We start from the raw sequence: 23,939 nt of genomic DNA on the forward strand, positions 1-23,939 counted from the left end.
GAGAGAGAGACACAGAGAGAGAGAGAGAGACACACACACACGGAGGGAGGAAGAGAGAGAGACACACACACGGAGGGAGGAAGAGAGAGAGACACACACAGGGAGAGAGAGACGCGCGCACACAGAGAGAGAGAGAGAGACACACACGGAAGGAGGAAGAGAGAGAGACACACAGGGAGAGAGAGACGCACACACAGAGAGAGAGCGAGAGAGACAGACACACACACGGATAGAGAGAGAGAGAGAGAGAGAGACACACACACACACACAGGGAGAGAGAGAAACACACACACAGGGGGAAAGAGACACACACACAGGGAGAGAGACACATACAGGGAGAGAGAGAGACACTGAGATGCAGAGAGTGTTGCCTCTTGCTGTGACAGTATAGTGTTTCTTTTCTTCTTCTTCATGTGAGACTGGTGGGCGGGGCCCTAGCGCCCTCTATGGAGGGGCCGCCACTGCATTTGAAAAAGTTGCAGCTATTGTATTGAGGCACACATGATCTCCATTCACACAGATAATTAATGAGGTATCTCTGAAGTGCAGTAAAAGGAGCCAATATTACACTCCTTAAGTCACTTATACTTTGTTTCCTGATGTATTTCTCTCTGTCTGGCACTGTTTCCTTTTCCCCTAACACTGGAAGTAATAGGAGTTTATATAAAATGATATAAAAGGTCCTTCTCATAGTGACAAACCCATAGATAATAATCACCTCTGCAGTGCACCTCAGCTGTGTGGAATGTGTTTGGCTACATTCACACAACTGTATTTGACTTTTAAAACACTTCAACACCTACTATGTTCACATTTGCTGTCCACATTATGGGGTTTTATAGCCCCATAAAGCTGAGAAGTGTGGAAACACTTCTGGCTCTGATTTTAGTTTGGTGTACCACAATATTACAATCTTCTATGGTATCGTTCGTGAGGTATGAGCTGTTTTTAATGACTCATCAACAACACGAATCAGATTGTGTGCGGGGATGAGTAACGTGATCCTGTCGGCTGTGTTTTGAATGTTGTGATGACCAAAGGAGACCTTTGAGAGCTGTAATTGTAATACCATGATATTATTATTTTTACCTCATACCACTCCATGCCTAAAACAATGGTGCAGCTACTTCCCAAATGGTTCTCATCAGTCTTTGTTTTACTAAAAGCTCACAACACTCAAACTCCAAAAACACAGGGAAAGTAACTTAAAGTAAAACAGGCCAAATCAGTCAAATAAACCCAATGGTCACCGTGTCCAGGGGCAGAAGTTAGTGCACTTTTTCCATCTCTGAGCCTGAAGTTGCACAATCACACTGGATATGCTGCAGTAAACTCTTGCTCTTACAAAGTGAAGCAGTGCAGCAACACTAGGAGGCTGATGCGAACAAAAGAGCACAGTCAGGAAAGGACTGGACTATGAGTCTTTCCCTCAGCCTGATTGCATCCATTAAAATATGCCCGTACCACTGTACCCCCCCACCCCCCGTGTATCTTTTCTTTCTCTCATTTTAACCAAATATCCAATACCAGCCGTAGTGTCATCACATTAACATTTATTTTTTGCATCTCGACTTCTTCCTGCTCTGCAATCACAATCACCAGTGAATGGTCTGAGTGGAGCCCTTTGAAAGCTTTGAAAATAGCGAAAAGATCAACAGAAAAGGAAATAACGAGAAAACACCTAAGAGCTCCCATTCGAAAGGTTTTTATTGCTGTTGACGTTCCTCTTCCTCTGACTTTGGAAGAGCGTGCTGTGCTTGAAAATGTCACCGGCAGTGAAAAATCCTTTAAATGGGAGCTCTAAGATCTTTTTGTCCTTCTCACTGTTTCATATTTTGATTGATCTGTCAACCTCCTTAATGTTTTTTGCTGGACGTCTGTGTGATTTTTCTATTTTCAATCTTCAGGCTTATAAATAAATAAATTCAATAAAGATTAAAAACAAAAAGACATTATCACTTATCACGGGTTATCATCATATGTTCCTCAAACTGGAGGATTTGCTAGATTTGTTGGGCTCTCTTTTCATCAGTAGTTTGAGCTGCAGTTGGTGCTCTAATGACCATGTGAAGCAGCAGGACGGCGACATAAAATGAACTAGTTTGTGTGCATGGAGATGAAGGAGCAACAATGTGGTTTTTAGACACTCTTTGGATTCACACATGGAGAGACACACACACATAGACAAATTGTTGGTTTGGCTATGTTTGTTGGGTTTAGATGACATTAATAAAGAGTATAGATAGACACCAGACTAAATCCTCCTTAAAATGCTTGTGTCTATTCTCTTTTTCTTCCTCAGGAGCCATTTTGGTGGCCCAGCCTCTGGACTATGAGACCTGCAGGGACTACTTCCTGACAGTGGAGGCTCGTGATGGCGGCACGCCACCGCTGAGTGCCATTACCACCGTGAACATAAACCTGACCGATGTCAACGACAACGCTCCGATGTTTAGCCGTGACCTTTACAGTGCGGTGGTGTCAGAGGACTCCACCATTGGAGACTCTGTAGTCCAGGTGAGTTTAAATCCAGAGCCAGGTTGTGTTTTTGTCCCACTACTGGCTGTGTAATTACATATTTGTGACTTAATGTCTTGTAAAGCGGAATTTTGCAAAAATAAATGAACCCACTGAGTCAGAATGCATGATTCTAGACTGGCTCACCTTAATGGAATGCAGCCTCCATGAATGCTATTTATTAAGCCTGTGCTTTTAACTCAAAATGTCCACTTTGAAAAAGGATTTATGAAAAATATGAGTCAGTTCATGGGAAATGAACAAATTATACATAAAAGAACATCACTAATAAGTTAAATTGTCTTTGGATTCTTGAGTTTCATTACTTTTAGCTCCTGTAAACGCGAGAATATTGTGCTGTTGTTGTCTAATCAGTCTAATTTAACAACATACAGCGCACAGACCTTTCCTCAGAGGTTTATGCTGCCATTGGAAAAGTTTAGGTCAAGCCAATAATACTAATAATAACATGATGGGCTCCAACACATGCAGAATTCTGCTGCCGGGGTTCTCACTCGGACCAAACATTGGCAACACATCATCCTCACACTGAAACATCTGCACTGGCTCCCCAATAAGTTCTGCATCATCTTTAAGTCTCTCCATTCGCTCACTCCACATTATCTCTCCGACCTCCTCCTCCACGTGCGACATTAGGTTTGGTGAAAGACGCTTTAGAAATCAAAGTTATTATTATTATTATTATTATTTACAAGTCACATTAATGCAGTTTATTAAAATATTCATTCCATTTGCATTAAACAGTATGTTTTACATATTACATACGGGTTTATCATGTGTGACTGTTGCATGCTCACTCCTCCTGCGTGTCCCTGTGTGTCTGCAGCTGGTAGCAGAGGATGTGGACAGTCAAGTGAACGGCGCCATCCTCTACTCCATCGTCAGCGGGGACCGAGACAACCAGTTCTTCATCGACCCGCTCAGTGGGGTCATCAAAGTCAACAAACACCTGGACCGTGAAACCGTGAGGACACAGACACACACACACACACACATACATACATTTTTGTACAACTGTCTTAGTGAGGACACTTATTTCCTAGCCCAATACCCTAACCTTAACCATCACAACTAAATGCTTAACCCACAAACAGCCCTTTAACGGTGGGACAAAGTGATCATTTCCTATGGTTTATATATTATATTTCATAGGGAGCCTTAAAGCTCCAAAAATCAGGGATGGACAACATTTTCTGTGTGTGTGTGTGTTATTAGGCAACTTGCCTAATATCTGCATTTGTAAATAAAGAAAACTAGCAATCACTGTCATATATTACTCATTATAATTTCAACCACCGTTGAAGATGGCAATGTTATTTACAAAATGTTTTTAAAGCATGTTTTTAATATGCCGTGACCAGGGTAACACCTGATTATCTCTCTAGTTCTCATACGATGACACTGAAGCTTTTTCTCTATTCATCTATCTTCTATTTAAAACAGAGAGACGGGAAAAAGAGCTGCATTTCTAAAAGGACATGTGCTTCACTGAAGCAGTGTTACTTTTTAGCAGTTACTTGCCTTTCCTGTGACCTACTTTAGAATAAAAGTCGAGCTGTGTCTTGGCAGATAGATGTGTTTAATGTGGAGATGCTGCAGTAGGAACTGAAATGTATGGACTGCAGTTGCAGTAACCCAATAGAGCAGAGGTTCTCTTCTCTTTTTCTCAGCCATGGAGCTCCTTACGTGATTAAACAATATTCCTTATGCATTTCCTCTGGAATCATATGGGGATAAAGTGTCTGATTAGAAAGTAAAGAAAACGAGTAATTGTTATATGCTGAAGAAAATAGAAATATAGACCCACTGTATGTAAGATCATTTCAAAAGCTGAATCAGTAAACTTTTCATGGACACCGATTTGAGATCCAAAGCTATATCAGTCTACAGAGACTGAGCATCTTCTCATCTTATTAATGAATATCTGATGAGGGTTTCTCAATCCTGGTCCTGGGGACCCACTGCCCTGCCTGTTTAAGATGCTTCCTTGCACCAGATTCAAAGAAATGGGTCATTATCAGGCTATGCAGTGCTTGCTGAAGAGCTGACCATTTGGGTCCCCCAGGACCAGGATTGAGAAACACTAGCCTTAAAGGAAGCAATTGAAACATCACACACTCTGTTTAACTCACTTGATGAGTGTCTCATGCATTACTTTTCCAATATTGTCATCTCATGATATGCAATAGTTGAGTCTGACCATGAGAAGGAACTGAGCTGCTGCGAGCCGGTCGTGGTCTCCCCATCTTTGATGTGAAGAGCTCACATGGAGCTGCTTTAGTGCTGGAAATATCGCGCCAAGACCGACCCCTGACCTGATGACAGTTAATCACACTCTGTCAGGAAACACGTACACAAGACAGGTTGAGTTGCAGCAGGAAACAGTATTAAAGTGGAACTTAGGAACGCCTACACCCGTCCCCCCCCCGTCTTCTGACGTGCTCTTTCGCCCCTTCACCACTCTCCCTCGTCTCCTTCTGCTTGAAAACAGAAATGTTCATATTCCTATCATAAAGAATTCATGAGTGCAGTTGATGAGCCGTCTGAGCGTGCTCAGAAAAAATAGTGCAGGGGTGTGTGAGGGGATCAAAGCCTTTCACTGATGAAAGTGTGTTAGCGCACACGGAGCAGCAGCTTTCCTCTCTTCTCTCTATGTGTGTGTCTGTGTGTGTGTGTGTTTTATTCTGTCTTTTCTAAACAACGTCTCCCTTGCTCTCTCTCTGTTAAACAGGTCATAGTTGTTTACTACTGATTATTTCATACATTGCACGCAGCAGAATATTGTTGTGTTGGTGCTGCTACGTCTCTTCTCAGTCAGCTTCATTAGCTCTTTATTGTAAAGCAACGTGGAAAAACAGAAAAATATCCTGCAGCAAAGTTTGGGAAGCATGTGTTTGTGTGTTTGTGTGTGTGTGTGTGTGTCCTTCAGAAAACACACGTGATAAGCCTCGCCTGTGTCGTGTGATATGAAAGCACTGGTCCAGTGAGTGTGTATCAGCTCAGACACAGTTTAGGATCAAAGACCCGAAATCAATCAACCAATCAAGTGGTTTCTACCAGACACTCGCAGCTCTTTGCGTTGACATTTAGCGACTTTGGAAAGGCAATGAAAAGCCACACTTGATTTTCATCACTTGGCCGTTGCTTATTGTGTGATTAAATCAATATGCACTTAATGTGTGCTGTTATGCCGGCTACAAGATCATCTCCAATTCCACCCCTGCACGTTGCTGTGAGAGAAGTGGAGCAGTAAAGCTTTGGTCCAGACAGATAAACACGGAACCAACGGCAACGCTTCATTTGCGCAGTTTTATTTTGTGTCCGTTATTCTGTTCCTACTGTTTAACGCAACAGAAAGACACTTATTTACAGATGGATAGAGACACCACTGCAGCCACAGGATTTCAGCTCAGATTGGTGGTCTGAGCAGATTGTTAATTTCGATGATGTTATCGCCTACGTGCAAATAAAGGAATGTTGGCTTTATGTATGTAAAAAAAACAAAAGGTCCCACATTTAGTTGACCTCAAATATTGTTGAAACGCACACTTTATAAAGTGGCACATTTTAATTATACAGTTCCGCTTGTTTTGTTTTTTTTCCCTTTTCATTATACAGTGAGGAAACACTCAGCACCACAGCACAGGGGAGGAATTTCACAGCACGTTTGATATCACGGAAGTTGCCATAGCAATGAATACACCTTCAGTTTACTCGCACACAGACACAGAATTATGTGGAAAGGACACGCAAAGACAGTCCTCTGTGGTATTGAGCAAATAGAAATAACGGTATCAGTGTGCGACAGGCAGCCTCGGCTGTTTTCCTTCTCTCAGCTCTTGACATCGTGTGTGAAGTTCTGTCCTCAGACGTCTCCAGGGAGACACAAATAAAACACCGCCACATTAAGACGCTTCTATTAACCACTGACCTTTTATTGCACAATAATGATATATTTGTATTAATTTATCCACCTCTAACGTGGCTCTCTGTTCTACTCTCCTCCAGGGACCTGTTCTTAAATCTCTTGTTTAACTAAATGGTTTAGATAATCAAAGCAAAGTAGTTGTTTGTCATTAACCCGTCTTGTTGTTTGCGGCAGGTAAACTGTAGGTGCACTGAAGCTTGAGGAAATTACAGGGCAAAGAAGACTCACAGAATACACAAGGGAGTGATATCAAACTAAATCAGGTTGCTTGTAATAAAGCCTGGGTTTCTGGCTTCCCATGGTCAATGGTTGAGGATTCATAGTCAAAGAAAACCATCAGCCTGTTTGTGTACACAGTAAATCACAGCGATGGTCCTTCAGGTATAATAACTGCTTTAGATCTGAATCCCCCACTGACTGTTCTCTGCTGCCCCCCTCAGGACGACATGTGCAACATCACCAAATGCTTGGACGCTCATAAAATCATCCCTCTGTTGATGTCCAGCAGTTTAGCAAGTGGCGAGAAATGGACACGACATCCTTTCATACTGATGTACTGTCTGTTAAAGTAATAAAAGATACAATAAAATCAATAAAATTAGATCATATACAATAAGAACGTGGCATCGTGCTACAGGACATTAAAAGCCGATCTAAATAAATAAGTTATCAGTCAGTTGTAACTGAAACAAAAACCTAACCAGAGTCTAACCAAACCAAATTAACCATGGTTTGAGAAAGAGACACTGACTGGCACCTCAGGTCCCAGATAATCCCTCTCACGAACACCGTGTTCACACAGAAACAGGGGCCTGTGGAGCTATCACAGAATCTATGTGTAATACATCATATTATACTGTGTGTGTTTATTTTTCTCTCATGGTTTTTCATGTGTCTTAGGTTCCCAGCTACTCACTGGCCATCAGAGCTCTGGACAGTGGAGCACCGCCCATGTCCTCCACCGCCATGGTCAACATAGACATATCTGACATCAACGACAACCCGCCCACCTTCTCCCCGGCCAACCTCACCACTGTCATACAGGTAAACCTGATGATTGACTGACAGCACTGACGAGATCAGAGGGTGACATTATTCATAAACTGCTATTACTGTGTGAAGCTGTCGTGACTTATTGTGTCTCTATTCTGAGCTCCACAGACACTCTCACAGTTTCATTGCTGCAGCAGAGACAGTTGTTATTGATGTTGTGGAGTCACATGTGTGTATCAGGAAGTATAACAACCAATAAGAGCAGCCTACTTTTAAGAAACACCAAAATATCTTACCGACCTACCCCAGCTTCAAATCAGTATTTGTGAGGTTGACTCACTCTTTGTGGGGTTGTCGAGATTTAGTGATTATTTTAGACCTTTGTTTTCAAACAGAAGCAGGCAACCAACCACCACCTAATTAATAAAGCCAGTTTCACTTAGTGTCCTAGTTAGTTTGTTAATTGTTTATTTGCTTGTACACTTATTTCTGTGACACCATGTCTTGCGATTCCATCGCTCATGGATTATAAAGACGCTAAACTACTCAACATTTAAATAAACAAACAAGCAAACAAAGAAAGGAACAACATTGTGAAATGTTTCATTTGTAAGAGTTGTTAATTTGGTGCATTATATGTTAACTTCTTGTGACACAAAGTCAAAGAAAATCACAGCAGAGGTTTTGTGCACTGTATATGGAGGCAAATGTGGAGCAAAAAGTACACAGAGCTTTGTGGAAATTAAATTTGCTCTGAACCCTGTTTTTTTACTTACTGCAGCTGATGCCTCTGTTTCAAATATAGTTTATAAAAAAAAAAAAAAAATTTAAAACACTGTATAACGCTGTGTCTCCTCCCACAGGAAAACAAGCCAATCGGCACCACCATCCTGCAGTTGTCTGTCATTGATCAAGACTCCTCCCACAACGGCCCGCCTTTTGACTTCCGCATCCTGTCGGGTAATGACGGTGGAGAGTTTGTGCTGGAGAGCGATGGAACACTGGTGGCCAATCACGTGTTCAGAAGAGACCTGGCAACTAAATATGTTCTTCACATACAGGTAGAGTAAAAGTGCGGTTTTTCCCACACTGCTGCTGCTTCTGTGGCAAAACTGTTTTTAAAGTAACTTCACATCAAGCAGATGAGGGAAAAACCCACAGTAAAATTTATATAAACATTTATTTTAAAGGTCAATTGAAGCAAAATGATATTATGTTGACAAATATCCTGCTTTTACACAGTATTTCCTCACTGAGATGAAGCCGCTTCAGTTGACTGGCTTTTTGAAATGTCTTTGTTGTGGCAGTAATGAAACAAACAAAAAAAAAATGTTCAAGACATTGATGATAGGAAGCAAACTATGCAAGAAAAGTGTTTCCATGGCATTGAGATTGAAACTGTTCTCTCTCCTTCAAACATTCAGAGAGCTTTAATTGGGTTTTTATCTCACAATCTTTTTATTGTCTTTTCTGCCCAAAAAGAGACTTGTTACCCCCACTTTTATGTCTGTGCCGGATATTATGGCAATGTTTAATGCATGCATGCATCCTCCAGCACTGAGATTTGTCACAAATCTTCAGGCCCTTAATCATCATTGCTTTTTTTACATGCTGTGGTTGGTTGGCCCTCTTTTATCTACCTGCGTATCTGCAAGTGTTTATTGCCTTCCACCGCAGGGACCTACATCCATCAGAAAAGTTGTGGAAACAATTTGGTTCCCAGTGTTACTGCCTCTCACAGCCAGAACCCTCTTGTAAAAGAGATTTTTAATCTCAATCAGACTTTCCGGGTTAAATAAACCTTGAAACAGCCTCCCTTTTGCAAACAATGCAACATTGTTCACCTTTACTGGGTTTGCTGCCGGAGCTGTAATTGCTCTTCAAGCGAGATATTGATACTTTATTTGCTATTGTTGTGCCATCATTTCGCGTTTAGCATCTCGAAGTTTGAAGTCTAATCTTCAAGACAAATACGGTGCATGTGAAGTTCAAGCGGTGGAAAAACAGCTGGAACAGATTCCCTGAAAGAAGTCAGAATGGCAGTAACGTGTTGGTGCTGAGAAGATGTAAAGTGTTAGTGTTGGAACAAAGTTCAAGTGTGAGCTGCGTTGAAATATGAGTGGAGGCTGAAAGCGGTAAACACTGAAAGCGTTTAAAAGACGAGCTGAGCGGGAGATGAAAGAAGCTGAAACAGTGATTGAAGTGCGAGCTGATGCTTTTACTGCTGTGAAGATTCTCACTCATCCTCACTCATGTGCTGTAAATCTAAACCCCGCATCAAAGTTACTGGACTGGAGGTTCTTGACATTTTGTGAAACTTCTCAGTAGGTGAAATCTCTTCAACTCCAAGTTTTATAGACAACACTTCAAAAGCAGAGTTCAGGAACTGTATTTGTTAACCGAAAATGACACCAGCTTAAATTATTTTAGGATAAAGTTAGCCGCTCTGTCTTCTTTGTCTTCCAACCTTTTCCAAAAAGAAACCTAAGTGTGTGTCACTATGTAAACTGCTCACTTCCCGCACCAAAGTCCATAGAGTTGTTGATCCACATCCGCCTGCATCAGTTTTGCCAAGTTGCAATGTGTTATTTTGTGACTATTGTGGTGTTCAAACTGTGTTCGGAGGAACCTCCGTGACACAAACTTAGCAAACAAAGCAGTGGGAGACGAGGAGCTCCTGTTTCCCAGAGAGCTAAAAATGCAGTTTTTCTCCGTGGACTTTGTTGTGGGGGAGTGAACAGATTTGAGTCTTCTGTTGGTGAAAGGCTGTGTAATTGGCAAAATGAACATAGCATCGCTTCCCCTTGAGATGGTGTAGATTTTATGAGGTGAGACTTTAGTGAAGTGGCTAAACAGAAGCACAGCTGTACCACATTCAACCACACCATTCATGAATACTTCTGGTTAACACATTTAGCAGTAAGGTTTCATTAATAGTATAATGTTGTAGTTAAGGCTATTTAAGTTTCAGCCAAAGCTTCCTGTCCTCTGGCAGCCAAAGTCCTGTAATCTGCTTTTAATGAAGGTCTTTTCTCTGCATCTTCTCTCTTTTCCTCCAAGGTGAAAGACTCAGGGAAGCCTCAGCTGTCCTCGTCCTCCACACTCACTGTCCGGGTGATAGAGGAGAGCCTCCACCGGCCTGTGGCGTTACCTCTGGAGGTTCATATCATCACCATGGAGGATGAGTTTCCGGGCGGTGTGATTGGTCAGCTTCACGCCACCGACGCTGACCCTTATGATGCGCTGACCTTCGGCCACGCTCCTCCAGCCCAACGCAGTCTCTTTAAGATCAGTCCTCGAGATGGGAAGATCATCGCCCTGGGCGGGTTGGATGCGGGCAGGTACTCCCTGAACGCCAGCGTGAGCGACGGCCGCTTCGCTGTGCCCGTGCCGGTGAGCGTGCATGTGGAGCAGGCCACGCCGGAGATGCTGCGCGAGGCGGTGACGGTGCGCTTTGAAAGCGTCGCGCCACAAGACTTCGTGGCGTCGCACCTGAAGAGTGTGTTGAAGGTGCTCCAGCAGGCCGCCGCCTCCCAGCAGCACGACAAGCTGCACCTGCTCAGTTTGCAGCCGGTTGGAGGGACACAACAGCTGGACTTGCTGGTCGCCATGGAAACAGTGGGGGGCGGTTACTACAAGGCAGCCTACCTCACCCAGAAGCTGAGCGCGTCGCGGCGGCAGCTGGAGGAGGTCCTCAGGGTGTCGGCTATCCTGGACAAGAACTGCTCCGGGCTGGAGTGTCGAGGCGCACAGTGTGAGCAGAGCATCATCCTGGACTCACACAACCTGGCTACGTACAGCACTCCGCGGGTCAGCTTCGTCTCGCCACGCTTCCAGCGGACATCGCGCTGCACATGCAATGGTGAGTGATCGAATCCTCCACGTGTGGACAGACGACGGCATCGCCAAACAGCTGATTAAAATACATGTGTGAATATGATAGCCGACAGAAATAGACATTTTTGTGAGAGACTCCTCGAATTCTATGATCAGCCAAATTTAAATTTAAATTATAAGTTTTTGAGCTCCATACTACTGTGGCCCTGTTTCACTGTTGAGATCTTCCTCTGCTGCACACAGGAAGTGATTTGTTTTACTGAGGAGATGGAGGCAACTGAAAGCCCAGTCAATGTTCAGTTAGAGTTTGTAGTTGTGCTCAAAAGTAAAACTCAATTCTTTGATCAGATACGCTGTCTGCCGAATGTCGGAGGGTTTCCCTTCCCCTGCCCGTATAACACAGGTTTTAGAGTCATTACTATGCACAGTCAATAAGTGCTAAGTAATCACGAGCTGCGCGTCACTCTGAATCCATTTGGTACCTGCTGATGACGACTCTGACAGATTTGATCATGTCGACAATATCACTGCTTTACATTACAGTAAAATCAAACGCCATTACATTTCATTTGGCAAGCAATTGGTGCGTTAACGTAAACTTGGCAGATATCACACAACACAGAATGTACCCCACGTGTAATGGCCGTACTTTTCATAGTACAAGTTGCTTATCAAGAATCAATTTGTGTTTGTTTTTGTTGAATGAGAGCCAATAGTTTCATTAGCATAAATGATTTTAGTGCAGGCATGTCGTGAAATGCATGTTGCAGATGAAACGTTAGCTGAGAGTCATGGAGACGGATTCAGTGCTGACATTTCTGTCAAATGTAGTGTTGGTATATATAACTTTTAAAAGAGAGTAAAATAAACTAAATTACATCTTCAAAACTAAGTCAAGCAGCAAACTGCACACTCATGAAATTACTCTCATTAAAAGGTTAAAATACAGTGGTGTAAACAGACTTTTCACAGGAGGCAGATTTATTCCCAATAAGATCATTTCCTCTCGTCATCCTCCTCTTCCTCACATATACTCACAAACTGGTATAGTGGAATTAGATTAAGATTGAGCAAGAGATAAGGTGACTTATTATTATCACATACCCATACAGTAGAACAGTAGGAGGAAGCTCATGTACCACTGGTGATACACGTACCACAGTTTGAGAACCATGGCTCTAACGCATTACTTTTTCACCCATTGCCTCCAACACTAGTCAAGTGTGTTGATGTTACACAAATTGTGATACTGCAGTTTTAGCTGTCATCTTCCTTTTGAAAAAAATCCATATTCTTTATGTAATAAATCTAAAGTACAAAGGGATTTTTATTTAAGTGACAAATCTATGTTGTTACTTTTTATTTTGAATCTCTCCTGCACTATGTGTGTGTTTCGTTGATGTTTCACTGCTTTTCACTGCAGTAAACCAAACCAATAAAGCTCATGTTCTCCATGACAACGTCCTCAGGGTATTATGATAAGTGTGTTTTCTTTCTCTCCCTGTGTGTGTGTGTGTGAACAGATGCCACCTGTGCTGTCCTGAATGAACAGTGTGAGGACCAGCCTTGTCCAGCAGACATGCAGTGTGTTTCAGTCGAGGCCACCAGAGGGCGATACGCATGCCAGTGTCCACCAGGCAAACTGGGAGAGTGTGCAGGTGTGTGTGTGTGTGTGTGCATGCTTAGCGCTTTAGTACCTTTTCTTGCATAAACACTGACCTTGTCAGGACCGCTGGTCCTCATGGAGACCAAAACCTCATCAGAAAGATCACAGAAACAGATTTCAGAGGAACTGGTTAAGTTTAGAGTTAAGATTTGAATTGTGGTTAAGGTAAGGGTTAGGCATTAAGTGGATATGGTTAAAGTAAGGGATAACACTTTATTTAGACTGTAGAAGTTGCAATGCAGCTAAGAAGAATAGCTGTGCAAATCTGTGTGTGTCAGAGAGAAAAGGAAATACTGAAGTCTGGATCTGTTATATATAAAAAAATAATCATATACACAGCAATTTTTAAATCAAAGCAACGTTTTTACTGTCATGTGCATTGTTGTCGGTGCAGGCCATTCGTCTCTGAGCTTCTCTGGTAACAGCTACATCAAGTACAGACTCTCTGATCGAGTGCAGACGGAGCTGAAACTCAGCCTGAGGATACGAACACTCCAGAACCGAGGGATCATCATGTATACTCACACTGAGCCCTGCACCGTGCTCAAGGTAAACACATACACACACACACACACACACACACACACACACACACACACGTACATGTACACACACAGGTGCTGGTATAGACTCAATCAGTGCTTGGTTCATAAAGATTATTAACTTGCTGTAGGACGGGGTGACGGCAGCTGTTAATCAGAGAGAAGGAGGAGAAAACATCACAAAAACACACATCGCAGAGAGCAGAGTGGTGTATCTGTGGGCATGAAATTGAGATTATTTAATCTCGATTTAATGCATAGTACCCCATTTTTCATTTCTCACACGTTTTCATGAAAAGATACTATTCCTGGTCACAGACTGTGTAGTATGTCAGTCACTAAGACTCCTGATCATGTGACAGCATATAGTTCGAAACTTGTCTTATGCTGTTAGTTTTGACAACGCCATGGATATAATTATTAAAGATGTTCATATTCTCAGTAGAGGTTGTCAATCCCATTGTTGCTGAAGTCATGAAGAGATTTATCTTCCAAAATAAAGCTGTGAGCCTGATGAGCTGAAAATCCCTGAAATACTACATTAGTGTAATTTAACAAATCGTATTGTCAGTAAATGTGAAATCAAACGTTTTCATATCAGTTAATTATTTTTGAAATAACATTTGTTTTTATGTTACATTTAATCCATTATTTCTGTTACGTGCAAAAATGCTCGTGTTGAATTTTGAACTGAATTTGGATTTCTTTTGTGCAGGAAAAAAATGTTTGAATGTCCTAATGCAGGGGTCTCAATCTCAAATGAGGGCGAACAAAACCAAGAACTTAAAATAATATCACAATATTCCATGATTTTGTTATGATATTTCATAGAATTTCAAAATAAAAGTGTCTGTTTTGATATGGAACAATAAGAGAGAAATAACTCATTATATCTTGATGTTAAAGGGCCACTTCACCCAAAAAAATATACAGGTTTTCACTAATTTCCTTGAGATAAATGTGTTATTCGATCATCAGACAGTGGATCTGAGATACAAGTCTCATCCCCACAACAACCTTCAACCTTCCTTCAAAGAAAATAAAAGCCCTACACTGCTCTTTACTGTGTTTCTGTCAAGTTTTATGAGGAAAATATCTGAAAAAAATCTGAAAATCGCCCTTTTAAGTGGAGGGCCACATGAAATTGACTGGGGGGTAGCAGATCACAGTCAGAGACCAGCTCAAGACCAAATTTCAGTGTGTTTTAATGCTGCAGCAATGTTTTGCTTTGGTTTTTTATTCTTTATTTTCGATAGTTGTTAAGGCTATGAGGAAAAAAAACAGGTATGTTCCTAACCAGGTGCAAGTGCCACAAGCTATTGAAACACGATCACGTTCACATACACATGAACATCTGTGGACATGTAATATACATAACAGCTTTTTTGGTTTATAGATATGAGCTCACACGTATCTGTGTTGTAGACTGGGCTGCAGCCAGTGTTATAATGAAAACCTGAGGCCAAAGCAGCAGCAGCAGCAGCAGCAGCAGCACTATTATGTGTAAATGTATAGCACAGTCATAGCTTTTCATTAAAGGGAAAGAAAACACTCGAAAATGAGCCCAACGAGGGAGTTGAAGTGTCTGAAAAAACGATGTGAGGCAAACAAAATGATTTTCATTTGATGAGTATATTGATTGGATATGTGTGTGTGTGTGTGTGTGTGTGTGTGAGCAGCTGGAGGAGGGAAAGCTGTGGTTCCAGCTGGCCTGTGGCCTTGGCGGCAGCGGCAGTGGGGGCAGTGACAATCCCAACATGTTGGGCATCTCGGGCCGACGCATCAGCGACGGCAGCTGGCACACTGTGGCGCTGGAGCTCAACCGCAACTTCAGCAGCCTGGCTCTGGATGACAGCTACGTTGAGCAGCGCCGTGGGCCGCCGTTCATGCAGCCGCTCCCTCCGGACAGAACCATCTACTTTGGAGCACTGGTCAGTCTTTATATGGTCTTCGTGTGAGATGACAGTTGCTTTGTTAGACCTGCTATTAACGTCTATTATCAGTGACACGATTGCATGTGTCGAGTGTCCACATCTGACATTAAAACACTTCTTGGATGTGTCTCCTGGGACCACATCTCAAACCACCTCCAGAGGTTTCTGTGATGATGACATATTCAGGACTGAATGCGAGCACTGTACGATCTAAGTGCGATCTGGCCATGATAGGATCAGTCAGGATGTCTCACATGTCTCAATAATCAGCCGATTCGTCATGTGTCTTTACCTGTTTTTTTCATCACACTGCACGTGTTGAAGGTGTGTTTGTGAGTCCCTCTCTGGATTTGTTTACTGTCTCACTGCAGGTGCAGCACCCAAACTCTCGCAGCCTCATGGACTCCCAGAAGGACCCGCGGGTGCTGGAAGGGTTCCAGGGCTGCCTGGACTCAGTCATGCTCAACAACAACGAGCTGCCGCTGCAGAACAAACGCTCGCGTTACGCCGAGGTGGTGGGTCTGACGGAGCTGAAGCTCGGCTGCATCCTCTACCCGGACGCCTGCCTGCAGCAGCCCTGTCGCAATGGAGCCACTTGCACCAGCTTGCCCTCTGGTGGTGAGTGCAGAGGCTCACACATGAATTGTGACATTTAGCTTTCAGCCTTAAAACTACTGACTGGAGCAAAAAAATGTATCTGTAACTTCCTTAAACTTTCTTAAAAACACCAATTTAAATTTGATTACATTTACGATACACAGTTTTTAATGTGTGGACTGATATACAAGAATTCATGTCCAGTAATTACACATTACATTATGTTGTAAAGGTGTTTTTTTTCCCCTGGTGACTCCCAGACCAAACTCACTATGGACTGATTCATTTTTAAAGATGTATTATATTTATTGGTACGTTTGTAAAACCACACTAAAATACTAGAAACAGGAACAATGACCCCCATCAAAAGTGTCCTTGCTCCGTCTGTCTCAGCTCAGTCAACCTCATTGCGTGACACGCAAGACACAAATATATTGTGTTCTTTTGAAAAAAGGCCCAGCAGTGTCTCGAAACAGATGGACTGTTGGTTTTAACTCACATTCGTCACACAGAAGGGAATCGTTTTGATGGTTGAGCCACATATGGTGTAAACTGGTAAATAACTGTGAACCACAGTGTTTAGTGCTCAGGGGTCATAAATGAAAATGTCCACAATAATAGAACTCAGTTGCACAGAAAGAGACCGAGCCTGGTTACAAACTGGCTCACTTGTTAACATGAGTTAACAAGGATGAGTCTTTCTGTGAAGCCTGATCTCTTAGATAAACTTAAAAGAACTTAAAAGAACTGAGATATAACTTCAAAGAAATTCCGATACAATCAACATCAATCCCCTATTTGTCTAACTCCTACGTCTGCTAAAGAAACTGCTTTTCTAACAACGTCGATGGAAAACACCACAAGGTCAAGGGAAGACGTGGAGGAGAATTCTTAAGGAGTTAGACAAAGTCTAACATGTGTTTACACAATGTGACTGCACAAGATGGAGGGAGGCATTACCTCACTGGTGCAATCTTTATGTATATAATAGTTGGTCATGAAGATTGAATACTATCATGTTTTTGTTCACCATCATTCCTCAAGAGAACAAATCTTAAAGCTTAGATGTTGTTTAGATGATATCACAATTGTTTTATTGACGTGTCTTCACTGGTGTAACCACCGGCTGACATAATCTGCTGTCTTAATGGAGGGTCCTGTGTTCTCTATACTAAAGGAGATAAGATAAAAAGCACTGAATTACTGAAGTGGGCTATGATCAGTATACACTGAGGGCGTCAAGTGAATGTAGCAGCACACTGCAGATGTGTCTGTGTGTGTTGTAAGCTATAGTAGCCCGACAGCAGGCTAAAATGAAATGTTAAAATCCTCCCAAGTGCTATAGGTTCCTCATTTCCACTGCCTTGAGCAAAGCAGTGAACTGCTGTCAACTGTTGTTGACTGTGTTGTAGTTTACAAGTTTCCCATTGTGCGTGTGTGTGTGTGTGTGTGTGTGTGCGCGTCTTAATTACATTATATAGATGATTTCCCAGAGGTGTGATTTGTATTTGAGACAAACAGCATTGTATACAGTTGCACTGATGCCTCTTAATATTTAATGAAGCCTCTCACGTCTCTCTCTGTGTGACAGGATTCTCATGCAGCTGCAACCCACAGTTCACGGGAGCGCGCTGCGAGCTGGAGATAACGGCGTGTGTTCCCAACCCCTGTCACAACGGTGGCGTGTGCAAGGCCATCGGCAACGCTTTCCTCTGCAGTTGCAGGAGAGGATTCAAGGGTTTGAAGTGAGTTCCCTTGCATGTACACAAAAAAAGTCAAGTAAAAAGTTCTTAAAACCACATTTACCGACATTGTAAATAGACATTTTGTTATATATAACACTGGTGGTACCTCTTTATGCAGATGGTCTTTGTTTATTTCATAGTATACTGTAAATATCCTGCCCAACACAACAGAGGTGATGGAAAACAGAATCATCCTCAAACAATCACAAAGATCTGTGGCTTGGTGTAGATAAAACTTTATAATTTCACAGAATGATCCTCAGGATTTGTTGGATGCTCACTCCAAAATTCCAAGCAGCTATTGAAGCACACAGCGTAAAGCTGCAATCAGACATGAACTGATGTCCAGACAGTCTCCCTCTGTCCAGATGGCCTCTATGTGAGAAAGCCAACGCCCACTTCCTGCCAGGTCGCCTCACTAAATTTCCAAATAATACACCCGAGTGTGTCCACGTGAGAATGAAGCAGGAAAACCTTTTGTGTCTCGCACCCTGCGTGCTCGAGCCAGGCTCCACCCCTCGCCTGCATGTTCTGGACATTCATGTAAAAGAGAAAATGTCCAGTGTAATTGTGCCTGAACATTTTCCAGAGTTAATGTCTGAAAACTGTTTATTAAACATACAAAGAACTGCTGAAATAACATGCATGGCTTAGCTTTAAATACATATACTGTACATATGTATATTCAGGATAGCTATAGATCCAATTGAATGCAAGTTAAACACTTGGAAAGTCATTACCTGAAATGGGATTCCAGATTATTGAGTTATTTTTAATAATCAAAGTAGTTGGTCTTCAACTCTCCAGATAGGATTACAAATTCTGCACTCAGCCTTTAATAATGCTTCAAATCTGATTTCAAAAGACACATTAGTACATTGAGGTCAGAAAATGTGTTTAATGTCAAATTGTAAAAGACCACACATATTGAGCATTATAAAGATTGTATTGACTGCAATGTTTACTCATGACCACAAGGTGTCAGTAATGGATCACAAGACACAATGACAGTAGAGAGCGTGTCTTAAAATCATTATGATGCTGCTGTGTTTGTTTAATTCACATTCTATTACAGTGTCGGATAAAATTTGACTAGTTTTTGTTTGTATTTATTTGATTTCTTCAGATCTTTTACTCATAAAACATGACAGAAGTTAATCTGACCTCGACTTTTGTCAATTTTCTTTTTTTTTTTCAATCCCAACGTGCTCTGTTGTTGTGGGAGTGAGACACATAACTCTGAGCCACTGTCTGATGATCAAATAACACATTTATCTCTGGAAATTAATCCAAAAAATTTATATTTTTTGGGTGAAGTGTCCCTTTTGTAGTGTGTGTGATCTTACAAACATTCTCTTCCCTTGTTTCCTCCCCCCCCCATCATTGCTTCCTGCAGCTGTGAGGAAGATGTGAATGAATGTGACCGCAACAATCCCGAGGGCGATTGTGAGAACGGCGGCGCCTGTGTCAACACTCACGGTTCCTTCTACTGTAACTGCACAGCAGGCTTCGTGGGCCAGCGCTGCAGCCTGCGCCCTGTCGTCGTCCCCAACATGCAGGCGGGCCACGCTGTCGTCGGGAAAGAGGAGCTGATCGGCATCGCCGTGGTGCTGTTTGTTATCATCACCCTCATCATCCTCTTCATCGCGTTCCGCAAGAAGGTTTTCCAGAAGAACTACTCCCGGAACAACCTGTCTCTGGTCCAGGACCCGGCCACGGCGGCGCTCCTCAACAAAGCCAATGGTGTCCAGTTCAAGACCCTCCACTGTTCACCTGGAGACCCCATCAACCTGTACTCTGAGCCAGTGATGGGGAGCGGCGGGATGATGGGGCCACCGCAGGTCCCCGTGAGGCCCATGGCTTACACGCCGTGTTTCCAAGGAGACCCACGCTCCACGCTGGAGAAGATGGTTGATGGACGCGGTGTGGAGCACACGGAGATGAGCACCTTTCACCCAGAGTCACCCAGAATTTTGTCAGGAACCATGAGAAGAGGGGTGGTGGTGTGCAGCGTGGCCCCCAACCTGCCGCCAGTGTCTCCCTGTCGCTCAGACTGTGACTCCATACACAAAAGCCCGTGGGACAGTGATGAGGGTGAGTGTAGAGCTGAAACAATTCATCGATTCATCGATTATTAATCGACTACTAAACTATTTTGATAATCGATTAATCGGTTTGAAGCTTTTTTCATGATTAGAACGAGATCTCCGATTGTTTAAGCTTCTTAAATGTGAATATTTTCTTCATTTCTTTGTTCTGGGTAACGAAGAAATCATTAAAAGTCAATCATTTTGGTTTGTGGACAAAACTAGACATTTGAGAACATCATCATATATCATCATAGTTTTCTGATATTTTATGGACCAAATGATTAATCGATTAATCGAGAAAATAATCAACAGATTAATCGATTATGAAAATAATCGTTGGTTGCAGCTCTAGGTGAGTGTGTGTGTGTGTGTGTTTCTAGTACCAGTTTAGACTGAAACCCATAAGCCTGTCAGCTCCACACAACTCCACAATTTCCACTCACTGGTGTGATCATGTTTAAAGAAGGAAGAGGATGAAAAATGCATTTGCATGCTGGGTCCCCATAGGTTTAAATGGCGTCTCAAGTAAAGAAAGTAGTTTGCAAATACTTATTAACAAGTACAATTCAATCAGAATAAAACATGGAAATAGCAGCTGTGTTTGCTGCCGGCAAAAGTTAATTAAAGAGGCTTGAACTTCATCATGATGAAAAGGCATCAGATTTATGGTTAATTCATACATTTGGAAAATATATTGATTCATTAAATTATTATCTATTAAAGTTTTTTTTAAACTAAAGGGAGTATTAATATAACCGAGTTCTGATAAAAGGATTTGTATTTACATTTCCTTAGATACCCGAGCCCAGATTTGTGTGTATATGCACCGTTTATGACTGAGGTCCATTATAACTGCGGTGAAAGATCATTTTCACTGTCTGTTTAATTGTAAACCGTGTGCACCATGCGGAGAAAATAGGCAAGAGCTGTATTGTGAAGAAGAGCAGAGCAGCAGGCGTCTCTAATCTAATAACACAGGTGCCTAAATGAAAAGCGAGAAGACTTTCCACGATGCAGAGCCGCATATTCAGTGTTGCCCAGTTCTTACTGTTGGAGGCAGCGGTCGCTGAGCTCACTCTCGACACACAGAGCGCTGTCACCTCACCTGTTAGTAAGACACTGACACTGACTGAAGGTCAAACAACCCCACTTCAAAACCCATGAACTATCAATTTCATATCACAAATCAAGAGCTGTAGGAGAGACAGTGAGGTTGTAATTCTCATGCACAGTTATATATATGACCTGACCCCCACCCCCCCTCCCCCACTCTCTCCCCACAGGTAAGATGGTCGACATGGCAGAAGAAGTCACATGCTTCTCAGGCAGCAACAAAGGCAGTAACTCCGAGGTGCAGTCTCTGAGCTCGTTCCAGTCCGACTCCTGTGATGACAACGGTAAGACACGTCGTTCGCAGGAAAGGAAGAGAGGTTCAGAAACCTCTGAGTATCACAGTTGTGCTGTGTTTCAGTTCATGTACCTAGATGCTGTGTTTGCGTGTTTATTATGTGTGTACACAGGGCGTCTCTGTCTTGTGTACGACGGTTGTGCTCATCGAGACACTTGGCGGCTCATGCTTGCTTGTTTCATGCATTTGTGAGAAAAAGTTTGGCCAGTGGTTTGTCCACCACTCAGGCTGCACAGGCTGCAGCTCGGAGGATGTCCCCCCACAGACCACAGACCAAGACTAGGAGGATAAAGAGACAGAATCACCTGTCTCTCAATAAGCTACCTTTGTAATACATTGACGAATAGTCACTGATTGACAATTTGTAGTCAAAAGAATAATAAAATAATTGAATCTTCATCCCAATGGCTACATATGCACATATGCAAGCTCACCAGGCTTTTAAAGAACCAGTATGTAACATTTAGGGTCGTTTAATGGCAGAAATTGAAAATAGTGAACAATTGCTTTAAAATAATAATAAAACATGTTTCATAGCCTTAGACTAAGCCTTTTGTATGTCTCTAGGGTTAGGCCTTGCTTTATGGAGGCCACCATCTCGTGCAGCCATGTTTCGCTTTTGCATTTTGTTGCTTAAAAACTACATTCTGAACTACATTCTGCGTGGTATGTAAAGGCCACTGTATTTCCCTGAGTTGCAGTCTCGCCATTATATCCCACTTATTCTTAAACACTGGACCTTTAACCCTTTAACACCTAAGCCTCAAAATGGACTCTGGACTTTTTTTTGCTTATTTTAACCATAAAAGGGCCAGAAAATGTCCTGTAAATAAGTGCTTTTTCCCCATTTTTTATTTAAAGTAACATTTATTGAAGTCTTTGTCTCAATGTCCAAGAACATCGAAAATATATACAGGCATTTTTCCAACTCTCTCCTCTCTGGCGACAAAGACGTTGATTCGCCTGGTTCCTGCAACAGTGCGATTGAAATTACTGTAATAACCACACGTTGGCTTTGACTTGCAACTTCTCAGCTTTCAGAAAACTGTTGGAATTTTTCCGACAGCACAAACCGTTGCATAATTGCAGTCATGCAAAATGCAAAAACGTGTCGTCTGCGATACGCTCGGTATTAAAGGGTTAAAGGGAATGTGAGATTATTAAAAAGTTTGAAACACATGTTTGGTGGCATTCATCTATTAAAAGTTGATGTGAACCTGTGCTATAGGCTCTAAAATTTTAAAATATAAAAATGCAATAGATGCTCTGGAGTGTGAGGCCAAAATCAAAAATCGAAACAACTCCTTCAGTTTCAATGGTGTTCTTAGGCACTTTGTGCGCTCGGAGTGTAACAAGTTCTAAAAGTGCTGTAAACATAAATGTCTGCTGAGATATTATTTGACTTTTGAAAAATTGACTACATATACACAGTAAAGTTTTTTATAAAGTTTTATTTTAAAGCTTTAATTGTGATTTTGGTTTGCTTACACTCCACATGGCCAAAGTGTCGGTCATCTGTCTCACTGCCATGGTCATCTGTCTCACTGCCATGGTTTCCTGACTGGACCCAAACTTTTTCTCACAACTGTACATATGTTCCCTCTGGTAATTCCACAGCAGCATCATTGTCCACATCTCAGAGAGGCTGCGGGGATTCGGCAGCTTCACAGTGTGGTGTTGGTGGTCTTGGTGTTTGTGCTGGAACTGCGTATTTTGATTTTGTCTTCCATTCTCATTGCATTGTGTTGTGCTCACTTTATTTGCAAACCATTATGATTCACAGTTTGACTTTTCAGAATGATCATCATTCAGAAAATATCCAACCTTTTTGAATTTTGCCTCAGCCATTGTCATTGCTGTGCTTGCTGGAGTCTGACTGTTGTCTTCAGATGGAAAAAGTGTGCGGACGCGGCAGATTATGTTCCACTGCTTTTGGCTGTTTTATTATTGTTTTGTTCTCATGTGGCTTCCTTTGAATTTGTTAGTTGTCTTTGTGTAGTGGTTCGAACTCCCTCCATATACTGTATATTTACAGTACTGTGTGTAAATTGCCCCAAACATCCAAATCTCAACTATGTCAGTGGCAGACCAACGTCGGCCATAAGCTATGCCACAGGTGTGAGGGTACAAACCTGACCACACCGTGATAAGCAGTTTTCACTCTGAATGACTGTATTTCAAAACTTATCTCCTCCTTTCTTCCTTCCACAAGCCTCCATAGTGACCGTCATTCGACTGGTCAATGATGCAGTCGACACAATCGAAAGTGAAGGTACCACGTCTCATCCCCTTTGTGTCTATCCTCCTCTTACTCCTCCACTCTTCTCTTCTCTTCTCAGTTCTTGTCATTGCAGAATCTCTTCTGAAAGAGGTGTCTCAGTTATACTACACGATATATAGTCTTAAGTGTGTGGAAAAATACATAGATCAGCTCAGAATTTAACTTGTATTCCATTTGATCTCAGGTTTCAGAATATTATTTCATACAGCGGTACAGTAATGGACAAACATTGTTGCACAAACAGCTGACTCCTTGCAAGTTTTCATTCCAACTGATCAACCAACTGAGTTCCTACCTTCTGCTTTATTGAGGAGTGTCAAGCCTGGTTTGTTCTCCGTCATGCGTCACTTTTGAAATTGTATAGAAAAATAGAAAATGGA

At 42.2% G+C, this 23,939-nt stretch overlaps 1 protein-coding gene across 8 annotated transcripts in view; it reads left to right on the plus strand.

The window, feature by feature from the left end:
* The window catches only part of fat3a (FAT atypical cadherin 3a), a 159,797-nt gene that overhangs the window by 128,628 nt on the left and 7,230 nt on the right, over positions 1 to 23,939 (plus strand). For 6 of the 8 annotated variants that reach the window (XM_058634777.1, XM_058634781.1, XM_058634779.1 and 3 more), the window contains 13 exons: positions 2,303 to 2,517; positions 3,365 to 3,502; positions 7,367 to 7,510; positions 8,323 to 8,520; positions 10,520 to 11,321; positions 12,820 to 12,954; positions 13,357 to 13,511; positions 15,184 to 15,435; positions 15,810 to 16,056; positions 17,627 to 17,780; positions 19,177 to 19,874; positions 21,154 to 21,267; positions 23,491 to 23,550. In XM_058634777.1, the coding sequence (XP_058490760.1) occupies positions 2,303 to 2,517; positions 3,365 to 3,502; positions 7,367 to 7,510; positions 8,323 to 8,520; positions 10,520 to 11,321; positions 12,820 to 12,954; positions 13,357 to 13,511; positions 15,184 to 15,435; positions 15,810 to 16,056; positions 17,627 to 17,780; positions 19,177 to 19,874; positions 21,154 to 21,267; positions 23,491 to 23,550 (3,312 nt within the window). The remainder of the gene's footprint in view (positions 1 to 2,302; positions 2,518 to 3,364; positions 3,503 to 7,366; positions 7,511 to 8,322; positions 8,521 to 10,519; positions 11,322 to 12,819; positions 12,955 to 13,356; positions 13,512 to 15,183; positions 15,436 to 15,809; positions 16,057 to 17,626; positions 17,781 to 19,176; positions 19,875 to 21,153; positions 21,268 to 23,490; positions 23,551 to 23,939) is intronic. The other 2 variants (XM_058634784.1, XM_058634785.1) reach the window with 1 other exon arrangement.

The sequence above is a fragment of the Solea solea genome, chromosome 7 (assembly GCF_958295425.1).
Source record: "Solea solea chromosome 7, fSolSol10.1, whole genome shotgun sequence".
Taxonomy (NCBI): domain Eukaryota; kingdom Metazoa; phylum Chordata; class Actinopteri; order Pleuronectiformes; family Soleidae; genus Solea; species Solea solea.